Source organism: Poecilia reticulata, chromosome 20, assembly GCF_904066995.2.
Source record: "Poecilia reticulata chromosome 20, P_reticulata-male-v2, whole genome shotgun sequence".
Classification (NCBI taxonomy): Eukaryota; Metazoa; Chordata; class Actinopteri; order Cyprinodontiformes; family Poeciliidae; genus Poecilia; species Poecilia reticulata.
Window position 1 is genome coordinate 27,043,987 of NC_088849.1, and position 18,049 is coordinate 27,062,035.

General features: G+C 45.3%; 1 protein-coding gene across 4 annotated transcripts in view; it reads right to left on the reverse strand.

Moving 5' to 3' along the window:
• LOC103460133 (NLR family CARD domain-containing protein 3-like) overlaps window positions 1-18,049 on the reverse strand; it is a 35,939-nt gene that overhangs the window by 12,963 nt on the left and 4,927 nt on the right. For 2 of the 4 annotated variants that reach the window (XM_081601177.1, XM_081601174.1), the window contains exons 3-5: window positions 8,700-12,384; window positions 7,988-8,584; window positions 7,723-7,885 (exon numbers count right to left, since the gene is read on the reverse strand). In XM_081601177.1, the coding sequence (XP_081457303.1) occupies window positions 7,723-7,797 (75 nt within the window). In that variant the 5' untranslated portion in view covers window positions 7,798-7,885; window positions 7,988-8,584; window positions 8,700-12,384. The remainder of the gene's footprint in view (window positions 1-7,722; window positions 7,886-7,987; window positions 8,585-8,699; window positions 12,385-18,049) is intronic. The other 2 variants (XM_081601175.1, XM_081601176.1) reach the window with 2 other exon arrangements.

Sequence of the window (18,049 nt, forward strand, 5' to 3'; positions counted from 1 at the left end):
TGGAGACGTCCTGAGATGAAACTTAGTCAGGTTTACTGTGAGCTCATCTGCTTCCTTCCTCACATCGTTCAGCTTCCCTGCTGCTCTTTCTTGGCTCCTACTGCTCGTTTTCAACCAGATTTTCATTTGGTGGGAAAAACAGAAGAACAGACAGAAGAACGGACGGACGGATGGACAATGTCTCTGAGAAACCAAACATCTGACTAGGGTTTGCTACCCGCGATTTGTTCGGAATTTCTATAAATGACAAGTTGCTCTTCGGCTCATTTATAGCAAATGATGAAATATAGCTCTTTTTTAATTTTTGTTTAATTCTTTTTCAAGTGTTGCCATGAAAACACACCAACTATCCTGGCCCCTGTGGTAAATCTGGTTTATAACCTGCCTCCACACCTAACTCCTTATTTGAATAAATTATTCTGGTAGTATTATTTAAAATACCAGAATGTTCACATAACTTTTGTACTTTGACTGTCTGAGGACACATTTTGAAAATTAAATCAGGTGTTCTGATCAATTACTCAGTACTTGAGTAGTTTACCAAATACTTTTTACACAGGCTTAATTAAACATGTTTAAGTTATGCTACGCTGATCGGAGTACGGCTTAGGAGTACTCTATGCATGAACGATTGCTCTATGATAATTTTTTAAAGACAAAAAACTGCCATAAAATAATATCCATCACTGCAGTGGCCATCCCGCCCCATGAGAGCAGGGCGAAGCGCCATGGTGGGCGTCCCTTATTTTGGTTTCTGAACGGTGGCAACTAGAGATGTGCCGATCAGGTTTTTTCCTGCCAATACCAATTACCCATGAGAGCCGATCACCGATACCGATCATATAATTGTTATTATTTTTTTATCATAAACACTACCGGTTACATTATGTGGAAAAAAGAGCCATGAATTCACCTTAATTTAGACAAAAACTTGTTTTTAATAACTTTTTCCAAGAAGAAAACTAAACAAAACAGACATTGTGCAAATTGTACTGTTATCAGTAATACTATCTTTAACAAACTGATAACATATGGAGGCTCTGAAGAGGCTAAATAATGCAAAGAGCCAAAATAAAACCTCTCAACATTGCCAAAAAATTCAAGTATAAAACTTAACATTCAAAGGCAATACAGGATCCATTATAATAAACAATCCAGAGTTACTGAATGAAAAATTCCTGTTAGCATGGCGGCTAGCTGATTACTGCTAGTTCTGATTGGCTGTTTCTGACTGAGCAGAGTAATTATGCAGAGCAGGGAGGAGATCGATTATTTTTTAGAGATTATCTGTCTCATGTTAGGACAGCGAAAGTTTTAATACGTATGTAAAATGTATTTTTTTAGGTTAGATGCTGCAGCTTTAAGCAGAGGTTCGGTGTGAGAGTCACTACCAGGTGGAGCAGAAGCGGCGCTCCGTCTGTGAAATATTACTACCTGTAGCGTAGCAGCGGTTCAACAGTGAGAGCAGAACCAGCGTCTTACATCGCAGCTCCAAGACTTAAATTATTTTGCAGGTTATTTGTTTAGCTTTCTGACCATCATGCTAATCCGGGTGAGTGTTTGTAGCTGTGCGCTGCTTTACCTGCTATCTGATCCTCCATATGTCTTTTTTACTGCAGTGAGCCTCGATGTAGCCAAACTCCGTCAAGTATGGCATTGTTTTTATGTCGTATTAGGTTTGTTGTGCTGATGCATTTTGACCTGCTTCAATTTTCTGCCGCAACACGCAAACGTCCCCATTCACTCAGTGCGTTATAGTTCCACATCGCTTAGGAAAGAGGAGACCAGCTGCACAGGCAGGCTGAGAAATGAGATGCAGGTGATCGGCAACAAGAGCCAATGATCGCCGATCACCGATCATGCACTTTTTCACGAAAATCGGGCGATTATGATCGGTGACCGATCGATCGGCACACCTCTTGTGGCAACCCTACATCTGACCGACTCCACCTCGTCCATTATCCACAAATCCTCACCAAACTGGAAGCTGAAGAATAATGAAAGATTTTTCATTTCTTTTGTGTGAACTATTGAATTTTAATGAAGGATTTTTACAGAAGTAAATGTGAGTTTCAACTTTAAAACAGTTAAAATGTTATGATGGGATGATTTACTGAATGAGGAATGAAGCATTTCCTCCAGGAAAACTTGATGTCTGCTGACATTTGGTTTCCGCTAAACTTCCTGCAGCAAAATGACAAAGAGCTGAAACGACCAACGTCCAAAAGAAACTACGGCAAAAATTTAAATAAAAAAACTAACTGATCTAGAGAAATCATCATGAGAGAGAAAAGCTAACAAAATTATTCTAGAAGGTTAAAAAATCAGCCACATTAGCAAAATAGTTAAAGTGCATTCAGTTGAGTTCAGTTCCTCTCAGCCAGTTCAGTAAAGGTAAATGTATTTCAACTCATTTTGGTCAGTTTGACGGAGTTTAGTTCAGTTTAAAGTTTTTCTCTTATATTTTCTGGTAGTTTTAGTGTCGTGTGACTTCCGGCTGTAAATCTTCAACCTGTCAGACGCATCATCCAGATGACGTACGCTCCCTGAAGGCACCAATAATCTTTGCTGTGACATCAGCCTGTGATGAGCCAACAGCAACAGAAGATGTTTGTTCTGCTGCTTTTCCATGTTTTCCTCTCCTGGTTCAATGGAACAAGCTGAATTAAAGGTTGATTTCCAGAGAGCAGAGAAACAGAACCGCAGCGCATGAAGCCTGATGGAGAGCTAACTCTCATCCCGTCTCGTTTGTCCTCCAGATCCTGACATCATGTAGGATGAAAGCTTTATTCCTGTCCAGGCTCAGATGCTGCAGATCCAGTGTTCAGTTTCCTTCCCCTACAGCGGTTCTGAGAGCTTCAGCTGCGTCTCACTTCCTCCTCCATCGTTGTGATTCAGCGGAGCCTCGTCGGCTGATGGGATGTAAATCCATCAGCTGGGGACAGGCTGAAGTGGAAGGTAATAATGCTGCGGGCCGCACAGCTGGCCTCACATTTATACAAGAGTTCAGGTTTGTGTGGGAGATTTTAATATTCATGCAGCTTCACAGCCTCGTTTTATGAAAACCTTTTCATTGTCACGTGTAAAAGTCCAACATGTGGGAAACTGAGACTTGCAGAGTCTGTCTGCTTTCTTTATGCATCATTCAAATTCTTTAGGATTCGGCAGATTAATGCCGTTTATTTTCTGATTCAGTTTTGATCTGTTCTGTGAATCATCAGCCTGACTGGGATCTCCACGTCCAGCTCAGGTTGAGTTTAGTTTGTTTATTTGAAACATAATTAAAACACCCTGATGACCAGATCAAGTTCCCTGGCGATAAAACAGGAAACTAAAGAGGCTCATCAAATCAACCAGTGATGATCTTCGGTTCATCATCTGTAACGACGGTCAGCAGGCGACCAGACCGGAGCTCAGAACCGAACCTGCTGAGGTAAAACTGGACCCGAGGTCACAGAGGCCAGAGCCAGAGGGAGCAGATTCACAGTGAGCTGCTGCAGGTCAGAGGTCAGAGGCTGGTGTTCCTGCAGCCCGGCTGCCCCGTCAGCCTGACTCAGCGCTCTCTGTCAGCGGCTGCTCCTTCTGAAGTGGTTCTGTGACGTCATGGATCTGCGGTCTGGTTCTGATGCAGCATCAAAGTTGGACATGTGAGCCAGAAAGCTTCAGAGTCTGGGCCGCTGCTGCTTTCCGGTGATTCTGGCTCGGAAACTTTCCCAGATTTAACTATTCCTGGTCCGACGTCCAAACAGCTGCAGCAGCAAATTAACGGTCCTAAAACACGAGTCCTGAGAAATGTCCTGTTGTTAATTTGTAATGGATCCATTTGAATCATGGTTCTGATTCAAAGTTCTGCAGCTGAACCCGAAACTCAACACTTTCTAAACGGATCTTTGGGTCTTTAAACAATTCTTGTAACATCTTTTATTTCGTATTCTGTGTTAATGTTTTTTTATCTTAAACCTTAAAATAATAAAATGGACCAGAATGTTCCCGTTACCTTCCTGTAACTCTACATGTCCCTGTCAGGTTTATGCTGAATCTCTTCATTTGGCCAGATTAGAGTGATGGGAAGGAAACCCTCCAAAATAAAAGATAAATCATCAGAATCCCAGAGGAAACGTAAAAAGTCTGCTCAGCTGCAATGATTCTTCATCTTTCCAATGACTAAGTGACATGCACTGTAGATAAATGTCAATTTACAATTTATTATTAATTTCCATATTTATGGTTGTTTCATTATTTATTTGAATCTAAACCTACCAGGAACAACTGTTAAATAATTTGGGGCTGGTTTCCCTGCAGATGATTGATTGCTCATCGCATTGTATCGCTCATATTGTATTGCTCATCATATTGTATCACTCATCGTATTGCATCAATGATCGTACCGTAATGCTCATATCACTCATCGTATCGCCCATACCGTATCGCTCATTGTATTGTATCATTCATCACATTTGTATCGCTGATCGTACCGCCCATATCGTATCATATCGTATTTTTCATCATATCGTTCATATCGCATCACTCATCTTATTATACCGCGCATCATATCGTTCATATCGTATCGCTCATATCGTATTGTATCGCTCGTCATATCGTTCATATTGTATCGCTCATCATGCACAGACTTCGCTGACACTCAGAGGTTAAAACAACGTCAGGCTGAACTTTATGCAGAGCTTCAGTTTCAGTTCATCAGTTTGAACTTCTGGATTGAAATTCTTTGTCTTTTTTTGCTGGAAGGTTTTGTGGAGATGCAGCTTTTATCCCAGTGAGTTCCTCCTAAACTCCCTCTGCCCAGTTAAAGTCCTGCTGGTCCCAGTTTGTTCCCAGTCCGCCGGTGCTGCAGAGTACCTGAGCGACCTGAACAGAGGAAACCCCTCCCAGCGGCGCCGCCTCCGCCGGGTCGCTGTGGGGAACGTTTGAAGTGTCTGTAGGGGTTTCATTTCATGTCCCGTTTGGTCGGCCTGCCTTCATATGCAGGACGGACGTTTACATCGAACTCTGAATCTGACCTGCATACCGAACGCAGAGGAGGAAACGAGGAGACAAACAGAAAGCTGCTGCAGATGAAGGTCTCAAAGGAAAAGAAGTGAAATCAGTTAGAAGGAAAAAATGCTGCAGATCAGCTGAACCCATCATCTCTTTCACATTTAAGATGCTGCATAAATATTTAACGAGATTTCCAGGAACTGAAGCTTTGAATGTTTCTCCACAAATCATGACCCGCTTTTCCCTAAACTTTAATCACCAAGCAGCAGCCGGAGCAGCGTCCTCATCCTCATCATCAGACTGTGTTTGGTTGAAGTGTGGAACACCAGAAAGCCGCTCCCTGACAGGAAGTGGATGGTTTGGATCAAGGCAATACAAGAGAAGAACTGCAAGTCCAAAACCTAAAGGTCACATGGAAAACTCTGATGAGGTTTAATTTTAGAGATTTTTGTCATCATTGTAGCTCCTTATGTAGCACAGACCTTCAGACAGATCTGATAGATCTGCAGTTTGTGTTTGTTGTGTTGTCTTTCACTGATATTTAACTTGGTTTGATGCTCTGAAACACTGAAGTGACAATAATTCCTGTTTCTGCTTTATTTCTGTTTTATGGACATTCTGTGTCTCTGACTCTAAATTGTCTGTTTTTGGTTCTTTCACTAGTTGTTCTGTTATTTTGGTTCTAATAATACTAATAAACGTATTCTACTTCTTCATAATTCTTTACCTCGATTTCTCTCTGAAGCTTCACAGATCCAATGCAGAGAACCAGGTGAGATGAACATGACAACAGTTTATTGGGTTTTCCAGCTGACTAATCAGAGCTGGGGTGGAGGTGTGTGTGTGTTCTCCAGGTGTTGGAAAAAACTCACATTTCCTGAATGCGTTTTCTCCTGAATGATGACTTCATCCTTTCATCTCCGAGTCTGTCAGAGTTTTTCATCCTGAACAGAAAAGTTACTGAGTTTTCTGTGAGTCACACAGAACCAGAACCCAGCAGCTCTGACTGCACAGAGTCCGGTACCGGCCTGACTTTCATCTGAAAGATGTAAGGATGAGCTGTTGTGTTAATGACTGGAGGTTTTTCATGTTTTCATATGTGTGTGTGTGTGTGGTCCGGTCCTAATGCAGTGGATTCTTTAAAGGTTTGGTGTGAGTTGAATTTTGGTAAAGGTTGGTGTTAGTGTTTGTTACCAGTGCTTGTTGTTAACATATTTATCTTTTACCCATAAAGATAAAAACATGAACTGATGTCAGATTCTGTCAAACGACGTTTGATCTGCTGAGTCACAAAGCAAAGAGACTGAAGAGACGGCTGGTTGGTTCAACTGATGTAAGTCCAGGTGTGTGTGTGTGTGTGTGTCTGCGTGTGTGTGTCACTACTATTAATTAAACCTGATAATTAATGTGAACCGATGATGCCATGATGTTTAACGTGTTAAAACAAGATGTAAACTGACTCAGCAGAATGAAGACATGTTGGAATAATGATCAGAACCAAGTCACCTCCTGGAGTTTTATCTTGGTTCTGTTTGGATTAATTGTCTGAATCCTGTCAGAACCAAACCTCATGTTTTAAACCTGCTGGCAGATTTAAGTTTCCATCTCTTTCAGTCACATTTTAGGTATTAAAGTTTTGAAATGAAAAATATTTACATTTTTCTGGGTTTAAATATTTGTGCATTGGTGGTAAACATGTGATTATATGCGGTTCTAAAGCTAATCTAGCAGGAACATGTAACATATAATGACAGCCTGCTGCTCGGCCGTCCCGGCGCTGGACCAACCGGGTCGGGTCATTTGGCAGTGACGGCCCAGACGGCTTACAGAAAGCAGACGTTTGTTTGTGCGTTTCTCTGGAACCTGATTCTCTGCTGTCGCCTCTAATTGCTGCTTTGCACAAACACTTTTTCTGCGAAGCTCCACGTTCTGACCAGTGTTTGCTTCTTCTGTTTAATTTATCCTCCTATTTATACTCAGAGCACTTTAAGATGCAAACATGTCGGGCCCAGACTGACACACAGAAAGTGAATTTTCTCCTCCCAGATTCTGCTGGTGTTTTCTGCTGTCGGCTTAATGACGGCAGCAGATGAATGTTTCATCCTGCGCTGTAAAATGAGAGATGTTTACGCAACGTTATTTATTTTTGATGATCTCTGATCAAACAGACGCTCCTCCGTCCTCACATGAGATCATGGGAGGAAACCGAAACGTCTTTCAGTCGTCGGAGTCGATCCTTCCTGCTAATCATCATCAGCTTCCTGCTCTGCAGCGTCCAGGTGTGACGTAACAACGCAAAGCAATGACTTCAGCTGTTCATCACTCCACGGAAGGTCAAAGGTCATCTCCAAACCACCATTTTTCAAGAGGAAAACATCTCATCAGCTTTGGATCTTTCCAAGAGTGGATGTCCAAAAAGATTTAGCCCAAAGCAGAGAACTCACATCTCAGACTCTACAGGCCTCAGTTATCAGGACAAAGGTTATAGGTCAACTCAGCACAGGCAGAAGGAAAGAGCTTCATGAGGTCTGATCCAAAAAGGAAACTTAGGCCAGGAAAGCAGGTAAGGATCTGACCTGATCAGATTCATCGGACAATGAGCGACAGAATAGTTTCTGTTGCAGTTTTAAAAAAATCAGTTTTAGTGAAAAGATGTGACGGTACTGGATCCAGTCCTCCAGGTTCTGGTCCGGTTCAGGCCTCCTCCTGCTGTGTTCTGCTAATTACCGTAAAGACGAAGCCGGAGCTGGAACAGGAACCAAGCCGGACTCTGCTGCTGGACCAACAGATTTCTGGTTTCATCTGAGCCACGGTCCAACAAAGCAGGTCTCTGAAAGCTCAGACGTTCCTAAGCCTGTATGGAAATGTTTCATTCAGGAACAAACCAGGCCTGAAAAAGGAAACACAGACCGGGGTCAAAAGGTCATATTAGGAAATGATGAACCAACAGTAGGAGAAACTCTCTAGATTCCTGTTCAGCTGCAGGTTTTACCTTCAGTCACATCCTGAACATCACAGGTCTGGGACGTCGCCATGACAACCAAACTGCCTTTGACCTGAACCTAGAGGGACGAAGTGATGAATCAAATGTTTCAGTTGAGTTCAAGGCCATTTGCGTTTCCACCAATAGAAATATTACTAAATGTTTTCCACAGAGCTTTCTGTCCGATCCAGTTCTGGTTCTGTACTGACCCAAACGTTCCTCTGCTTCAGTTTCAGTCAGGATGAAGAACATCCTCTCTTTCCCATCATCAAATTGCTGTAATAACTATGAGTCAGGTGATTATGTTTCAGCATAAATCACTTTAACATTTTCTAACAGAATCTCTTTCTCAGACTCTGACTAATGCAGAGTCAGCTTCCCAAAGCTGAACTTCTCCAGGTTTATTTCCCAGAAAGTGAGAGCGTTGTTGTCCTTCAGTGGACGGCGTCACAAGCTGGACATCCCGTCATCAGGCTGTCCCATTCAAACACACGGCAGCTTCCTGTTGCTCTCTCTCTGCTGCAGGAGAAACCCAGAATGACTTCCTGCAGCTGGAAGTGGCTTAGAAAGGTTCTGCTGACGGCACCGAGCAGCAGAACCTGGGAGCTGTAAATAAAGGTTTGGGATAAACACGACAGATTTATATTTGATGGTTTCAGCTTGGCGGACGCTCCTGCCTCAGATCTCCAGGTGAAAACATTTAGGAAAGTATGTGACCCACCCTGAGCCGGTTCGCATGGCTGGAGGATTACGGAGCCGACAGCAGATCTTTGGACCCGGCTCTGCAGTCAGATCAGGTCAGGACCGTCTCTGACGGTCCTCGTGCATCGATGCAGTCGGATTGGACCGCCGGCTTCCCAGCACTGACAGGACTGTTCATCCATCCGAATCCGAAATAAAACACCTGATTTATATTTACGGCTGCTCCGTTAAAACGGAGAGTTCAAATGAAAACACAGAGGTGAGGAAGAACGCAGCTGGATCGCCTCGGGAAGAACTGCTGGTTCTGGTTCTGGAACATTTGAGCACAGAAACAATAATCAGAAATATTCACAAATAAAACTTTCCTAATAAAAGTTTGTCTCTGAATCGATCAGATTCTGACTTTATGAACCACAAATTTTTGCTTCAGTTTCACTTAATTTAATGTAATGATGAAAAAAATTAGCTTCTTATTTCAGCTGCAAACTGAAACGAGGCAGAAAAGAAGGAAATAAAACAGAGTCTCTATGAGACGATGTTCTGGAAGGTTCTGGTTCGGTAGGTGAAAGTATCAGAACATCACAAATGATCAGATGGTTTCAGTCCCACTGCAGCAGATCCATCTGAACACAAAACCTGAAACACACAGAAAGCTCAGGAGAAACTTAATCAAATTAAACATTTAATACAGAATGAGAAACAAAGATTTAACCCTTTGGAGCCAAAGAATCTTCATCTTTCAGTAATAAAGTTTTTGTTTCTGCTCCTTTGTTTCAGCGGTAAAACGTGGATCCTCTGTATGTTTACAGACTTCACTGCCATGTTCAGGAGTCCTTGAGCAGTTTTACCCTCATATATCAAATTATCTGGAGACTTCAGCCTGGAAACAAGACAGGAAGTAGAAGAAGATGAAGCGTGTTTGATCCTGCGTCTCTGGACGGTTGGCTGTGAGGACGTCCTCGTGTGGGACGCAGAGTTTGAGAGGACGCTGTGTCCTTCAGAGGACTTTCAGAGTTCTGACTCCACTTGCGGCTCAGGTGAGATTCAGGTTCAGCTCTGGGTCCCTTTAACACACCGTGTGTGTGTGTGTGTGTGTGTGTGTGTGTTACATAAAGCACTCAGAGCTCTTCAGAGACAGAAGAGGCGACACATTCACACACAAACACACACTCTGGGGGAAGATGATGCACAAAGAGAGTTAAAGAGAGAAAACAGACGACAGAACTTCAAAAAGCCGAGGAGATCAGAAGCATCCTCTCCGCCGCTTCCTTCGTCATCTTGCGCAGGAGAACGACAACAGTGAGGGATGAGACCCGCTAACGAGGGAGAGACGGAGGGAGAGAGAGAAGCCAAGGATGGAAAAGAGACAGGAAAACAGAGAGCAGGAAGACAGAGATTAACCTGGAGGAAACAGGAAACACAAAGAACAGATAGAGGTTCAGAGAACTGATGATGATGATGCGGCTGATGAAGAAGGTGACAGGTGAAGATCCCAGCCAGGTGCAGTCGTCCTGCAGTGAGTCTTTGCTGCGTCTGATGGAGGAAAACGTGACCACCTCTCTTCCTCTGCTGCTCCTTTTCAGATGAAATGAACCCATTTGGATCAGAACCGGCTTCCTCAGAAACCTGAACCAGCCGACACACTGTAACCAGGCCGACGGACTCGGAATGGACCTGGAATCAGAACCTTGTGGCTGTTTGTATTAAAGCTGTTTTCTGAGGTTTTGTCAGGAGCAGAGTCCGGCTGGATGTTTGGACCGGCCCGGCTCTGTGACCTCTCCCTCCTGGCCCGGCCCGACCCGGCCCGGCGGTGAACCCACAGGGTTCAGCTCCTGGTTTCCTCTCCCTGTGCGTTTCCTGCTCCTCCCTCGCTGCCCGTCATGTTGGACCGGCTGCTTGCGGCGCTTTGGCCCAAACTCACTCTGCGGTCGGCTGGTTTCCCAGAACGGCTTCAGTGAAACAGACAAAACAATCCTTCACTCATCTCAGCAACATTTTACCTGGGAATCGCGGGAAAGTGCTGCGGGTTCGAGTCCTGGCCTGGTGACCTTTGACACATCTTCCCCTATACTCTCTGACCTCAATTAAAGGCCATTAGAGCCACTAAAACTTTTAAAAATAAAACATTCCAGCCTCCTGTAGTTCAGTTATTCATGGCTTTAGAAACGGCAGAGCTGAAGCTGGATGGAGGAAACCATGACCTTTGACCCTCCTGCTGATGTCACACAACCTGCAGACCAGGTTTAAACAGACATGATGTTTAACTAGGTCAAATTTCTGAAGCTTTAAGATACATCAGAGTACTAAGGCCAGGATCAGAGATGTTTATTAAAAATAAAATCATTTATATTAATACAGAAAGTAGTAATTTTATGAGAACTCACAAAAAACTGCATCATAATGCATAGTGTTGAGTGCTGTGTAAACGTCTAGTGTCAGTTTTACAGATAAATACTTTAACACATCAGATTATCATCCTTTAAATGATTTTTCAGAAACAACCACATGAACCTCAGAGCCTGCCGACTAGCAGAGCTTTTTAAAATGACTTTTTCTCAGTTTTACAACTTTTTAGTAATATTTCTGTTTTATTCTACTGATAGAATGAATTGATTCTCATGAGTTTAATAAATGTAAAAAACCTTCCCTTCCTCCGTTGTGTTGAAGGAAAACCTCCTGATAAACTCTGACGCCGTCTTTGTTTCTTGATGGAGCTTCTGAGAACATAAATATTGTTCATGAAGGTCGTCTGCAGCAGAGCCGTTCCTGAATCTCAGCCTGCTGAGAACTTATGCATTTAATAAAGGTCAGATAAAACGTGTGAAGGTTTAGTTCTTACCTGAGGAATTCAACCCGAAGCGCTCCAGTGGCAGGATGAGCAGGCAGGCCGGCGTCACGCCGCGGCTCGTCCTGCCGCCTGATGTGAGGAAGAAGCTTCTTCTTTGGTTTGTTTATGCTGCCGTCTCATTCATATTTCAGTGTTTCTGTTTGGGACTCTAATGTTTACACTCGGACGCGTCGCTGCATGAGTCTGTGTGAAGTGACCTCTGACCCCACAGGGCCGGCCTCCTCCCATGAAGGCCGAGCCGTTGGTCAGCAGCCTGACAGGAATTGAGGTGGTCCCAACGTAAACAGTCAGGATTTATCCAGATCCTGCGGCTGTTTTCAGCACTTTGTGACCTTGAAAGGCTTCATGTCCAGGAACAACGATGGATCCTGCTCTGATCTGCATTAACTGTGAGTCTGATGTGTCGGCAGCAGCCTGTAGATTCTCCCTGTTTATTCAGGACCAGAATGACTGGAATATAAAATAACGTCTTTATTTACGCAGCAGGAAGCTCAGAGCTCTTCTTTCATGGCGGCGGTCTCCTGCCCTTCATCGTTTTCTGTCTCGTCTCTCAGCCACAGAGGCTCCATCAAGACTGTTATGATTCTTAAAAAGATTTAAAACCTGAAAGTTAAACTCCAGTGAAAATGTTTCAGACCAGATCGTCTAAATGTTCAGAAGATGAAGCTCAGGTTTTCTTCCTTCAGTTAAATGATGAGGGAAACGAGCCTGAAGCTGCTACAGGAACCGGACTCACCGGGTTCTTTGGTTCTGTTGGTCCAGTCCAAGCAGACGGTCAGCACCAGAGAACCCATCCATCGTCTTTTAGCTGCTTATCCTTATTGGGAGCTGGTGCCAAAGTCCAGCAGCCATTGGACTGTAAAGAACATAAACATTAGTTGTGCTAATGCTAATGTGCTATAGCGACACCGTATTTAGCAGGAGCTAATGCTAAAGTGCTGAATTCAACCGTGCAGACTCCCACCATGTTCCAGTTTACAGTTGGTGAGTTTTGCCAACTCTGCTGCTGATTTTTCCTGATTGAAAACAGAAGAGCTTCTGTCAGAAAGCATGCAGCAATGCATTCTGGGTACTGAATAAACATCACAGGCGAAGAACATGAGAGGGAACAGACAGCCTTTACCCCCTTCAAAATAAGAGGATGAATGTAAACAAAAGAGCAATTCTTCAACACAGATGTTGAACTTTATTCAGTAAATAAGCATTTTGAATTTATCTGGTAAATTAGCTTAGCATAAGATACATGTGCTAAGCCTTTTCAAAGTTAGCAAATATAGCTCAGCTGTTAGTGGATTAGCAGAAATGTTCACACCAAAGCTAAAACCTGCGGTGCAGCACTGTTACAGAACAGATATGATTAAAGCACGAGACATTTAACTTCTATATCTAAAATGAGAAAATATCACCACAGCAGGTTTTAATCTGTCAGATTGGGAGGAAGAGGAGGGTCTGATGGACCGACTCTCCTCTAACCAGCTGGTTGATCCTCATCAAATCCAACAACTGATGTAACATCTTCTGTTTTCTACGCTTCAACTCCCTAAGAGGTGATTCTTTCAGGACTATTTTTTAGATGTTTTGTTCAGTTTTAAGCTTGTTCAGGGAGATGAAGACCAGCAGGAAGTCTCAGGTAACGACGATCCTGTTTCTGAAGCCCTCGATCAGCCTGACCTGCTGATCGAGGCTCTTCATCTGGTCAACAGGTCAACATTTCGTCTCTTCTTTCAGTTGAAGTCAAATCACAGGCTTTAAATCCTGCAGGAGTTTTAGGAGCTACTTTGTCTCGACTCTGTAACTTGTAGTGATGGATGGAAGATAATCCAGTTTAACAGACACCAGCTGAAGCGAGAGCTGTTTAGCTTCACTGTCCAGTTAGTGACCATCAGACCAAACGAGACGTTAACCCAGAAGCTTCAGCGATCCGTCCAGGATGAAGGCGCAGGAGGTCAAAGTGCTTCAGAGTCCTGATAATTGAAAGCAGGAGTCTGAATCAGCAGAACTCAGGAGGTTTTAAACGTTCAGCCGGGTAATTCATCCAGGCAGGACGCGGCTGAATCTGATCTGGTGAATAAAGACCAACTGCTGCTGCGCTACTGGGAGCTCTGGGTGTCCACCAGCATACAGGCTAATGGTTTTAACGGCAACCCGCTGGGGTCAAACCAACACAGAGAATCCGTTTCCACTGAGCGGGTCGGGTCGGAGCTGCTTCACCACAGAAACATCGGCTCAGATTCCAGTGGGGTCAGAGGTCACAGCCTCAGCCTGAGAAGAACCGCTTGGACCTGGAGGGCGTTGCTAACCTTCAGTCACGGTCCTGTTGGGCTGAAATCAGCTGAACGGTCTGAGCTCCTACGTCAGGAGAGGTGAAACACGGAGACGGAGGAAAGCCTCCATGTTGGACCGGGAGCCGCCGAGTCAGCGGCTCCCTGCGGTGAGGCGCTGGAGGTCCTGATTCACAGCTTGTTGATCCGGGCCGAGTGCGCAGCAGAGCCTGAGTCAGCCCAACACCTGGACCCGTCAGAGCTGTGAGTCCGGGCCGCGTCTGGACCAGAACCAGAGCTTTGAAGAGCGAACGCCGCTGCAGCTGCTCAGGGTTTCTGTTTGGGTCACTTTGCTGAAAACTGACAGGATCAAACGCAGATGAAACATGAATCAAAGCTGATGTTTCACAAACTTCCTCCTGCTGAGGCTGGAAGCAGCCAGAGCCAACCACATGAAAGGGTTAAACCGGCAGCCAATCAGAGAGCAGCATCCTCACCGCTTCTATTTTCAGGATCCAACGACCTTTGAACTCAACCAGCAAAGAAACTTCTGCCCTCTGATTGGCTGGCTGGGGGTTGGACAACCACATCAATGAAACACACACACACACTAACACTAACACACACACACTAACACACACACACACACACACACACTAACACACACACACACACACACACACACACACACACACACACAAACACACACACACACACACCTAACACTAACACACACACACACACACACTAACACACACACGCAAACACACACTAACACACACACTCTAACACTAACACACACCAATCCCCCCCATCCCCCCCGCCTGCATCGACTTTCTATCTCAAACTTTTTGGACCTTTAAGAATTTATGGTTTTACATTTTTGAGTCGAATCTTTTCCAGAACCACCCAAAGTGATCAGAACCAGTCAGAACGTCTCGGTTCCCAGTTTGGATCTGCTGTTGGAGCCAGATGAAGCCATGAGGCACATTGGTGGTTCTGTTGGGACTCGGACCTGCTGGGAATCCAACAGAACCTTAATTCCCTTGGTACTCTCTTCTTCTGACCCAGAAAGTTCTGCTGGGCCGGTTCTCTTTATTTTCTGTTCTCACAGCAGATCTTGATGCTCAGTCTTGGATAACAGCTGATATTTTTCTCATGTTGCGGGCAGCGCCTCCAAATCGACCCGCAGAACAAGAGCCAGCCGTCCTGCTCCGTTCACGGCAGTAAAGATGGCCGCCGCCGTCTGCGGATGGATGTTCAAGCTGCCGAGAGCGACAGGATGGTCACCGGATCAGAACCAGGTGAAGGAAGCTGATAAAAGGAGATGGTGAAACGATCAGAACCGGGCCGTTCAGATGTGGGCCACATTCATGATTCATATTTAAGAAATTACTTTGTTGTTCCTCTGACAACGCTCTATGATCGGTTTGTTAAAAGGCTCTGTGGTTCTTCATGTTGTTTCTGGTCTGAAAACTGAAAATCTGACAATAATCAGATATTTCCGGATTAAAACCTTAAAGTGGCAGGAAGAAGATAAATGATGAGGAGAACCTGAGTGAATCACGGCGAGGCTTCAGGGTCCGTTCTGGTTTTAATCTGTTCCAGTCAGGCAAACTGAACAGACTCCTCGTCTCATTGGACCTCCAGGATGGAAACGTGGTTGCCATGGCTACCGTCAGGCCAGGGCGACTGGTGAAGGAAGTGACTCTGCAGACCTCGGAGGAGTTGTGGCGGCTGCTGGCCACTAGGTGGAGCAGGCGAGCGCTCTGGCCATCAGTTTATTTACCACGGCGCACGCACACACACACACGCACACACACACACACACACACACACACACACACACACACACACACACACACACACACACACACGCTGAAGAGGTTTACAGAAAGTGACACCCAGCGAAGTGGAGAGCAGGGCTGAGGATCTGCCAACAAAACAAACAATCAGGCAGGCAGGCAGTCGGAGGAAGGAGACGATCGGCCTCCGCCTCCCGGCGCTGAAATATTTAGCCAGGCGGGACGGTTCTCATGGCTGGAGACGTCTGCAGCATGTTGGAGGAACTTCTGCATGACTGCAGCATCATTTCACATCCATCTCCTCCAAATCCTCCCTGACATGTTTGGTGTCTTTGGAAACATTTAAGCGTCTCCAGCAGACGTCTAAATGAAGCAGTGTGGTTTGTGAGCCGTCTGTCCCGATGCGCCTTTTCATGCCCGCGGGCTGATTCCTGAGCGGAGTGCCTCAGCGGCCGCCGGCTGTATGAAAGGTTCATGACTGGAAGGTGGTTAGTTATTTAAAGCAGCTACCGGCCCAGACACGCTCGCACCAACAATCCGCCCTGCAGAGGCTTTATAAGGCAAGAGCGCGGCGATGAGCTCACTCAGCCAGGTTCCATGAAAAACAAGCGTCCCACTCACGGCTCACACACTTTCCCCACAGCTGCTGATGTCAGAGCGGCGCAGGGAGAATCCCAGACGTCTGATCTCAGCCGGAAGCTGCAGCGCCGCGTCTCCGCTTCCTCCATGTGACTCGGCTCCAGCAGATCCCGCGTCCTCGCTCCGCCTGATGTCACCAGCTCCAGTCTGCAACCACCACTGGGTCCAATATCACTTTTAATTACAGAGTAACTTCAGCTGCTTTTGTTGTTCCCTGATTGGATCCATCTGATCCTGGCCGAACTTTTAACTCTTTACTGTTCCTCTTGGAGGCGCAGAGCTACATCCCATCTGCTTCACCAAGGGATACGTTTTATTTATCACTTTAAATAAATGAATCCCTCATTACGCCCCAGAGTGTAAATACTTTAGAACATGGCAGATAAGTTTGCTGTAAGTTTCTCCTGAACCAGTTTGGATGATTTTCCAGAGAAACTCCCCCTGGATGACCCAGCCGGCTCTTCCTATCCACTAAAATAACTCTGGATGTTTTTTCAGGATCGTTTCTCAACCAAACAAACGATGACACAGAAATCCAGCAGGAAGCTGTGGGAGCAGGAGGCAGGTAATGACTGGGATTACTGGAGATCAGGGTGATTAAAATCCAAACAAACCCGACGTGTTCATGGAGAGGATGTTTCACCGCTTATGGGCCGTCAGACCAAACGGAGATGCTTCATGTCAGAGTCACCAAACCTGATTCAGTGGAGATCTGGAAACTTTCCACAAGCTAAATGATTTCATCTCAACAGGAACCTTTAAATAGATTCAGAAAAGGCTACGACCTCTGACCCAAACCAGGAAACCCTTTAGAGATTCTGTTTGGCCCATCTGGACCAGAACCCGCTGAAGGACTCTGCTCCTCTCCGCCTTCAGGTTCCTAATCCTGGTCACACCTTCCTCGTGTTTTCTGGCTTACGCCCGTCTCCCTTCACATCCGCCTGGAAAAACCTCAGAGCTGAAATCTGTCCCACATCCAGAACCGCGGACTCAGCACAGAGCCAACAGGAAACCCGGGAACGCCAGTATCACGGCCCGGAAGAACCGGACTCGGCACAGAGCCAACAGGAAACCCGGGAACGCCAGCAACACGGACCGGAAGAACCGGACTCGGCACAGAGCCAACAGGAAACCCGGGAACGCCAGCAACACGGACCGGCGTCTCAGCACTGATTGGTTTATAAACGTTAGTCACAGCCAGCAATGGTCCAATCAAGGAAGAGAGAACAACAGAATCCAACGGTAGAAATCAGGAGAATGTTTTATGTAGACTCTTGGATCATTGAGTGAAGGTCGAAGGTCGAAGGCCTTGGAGGAAACGGCAGCAGCTGATGTGACGACCTGCTGGATCTCCCAGGTACAGGAAGACTTGGAGGTTCAGGTGATGGGAGCGAGGCCGTTACGGACTTTAGAAACAAACAGGACACCTTAGAAACCAGCTGTAAAACCCAGTCTGGAGGTTTTGGTCAAAACGTTTAACTGGTAAAAACCTGATCTGTTTATTAAACTCCTGAGTTTTAGCTCAAAGTTTTATCATTTTTATTTAGTGTAAGAGGAACGATGACGACGTCTGTAGTGGAAATGGAACCAGAAGATCTTCAGACGTTTCAATCAGAGCAACTTGTAAAAGGTTTTGGATCCTGTTCATCTATCTGCCGTTGGCTGCAGCAGCCGGGTCAGTCCCGCTCTGGTCATTTGGGTCAGAGTTTCGTTCAGGAGAATGAAGAACTGTTCCTCCTCATCCAGAACATCGGACCAGCAGAGGTTTATGATTCAAGGTCCAGTTCTGGCTTTCATCACTGACAGGACAAACCGT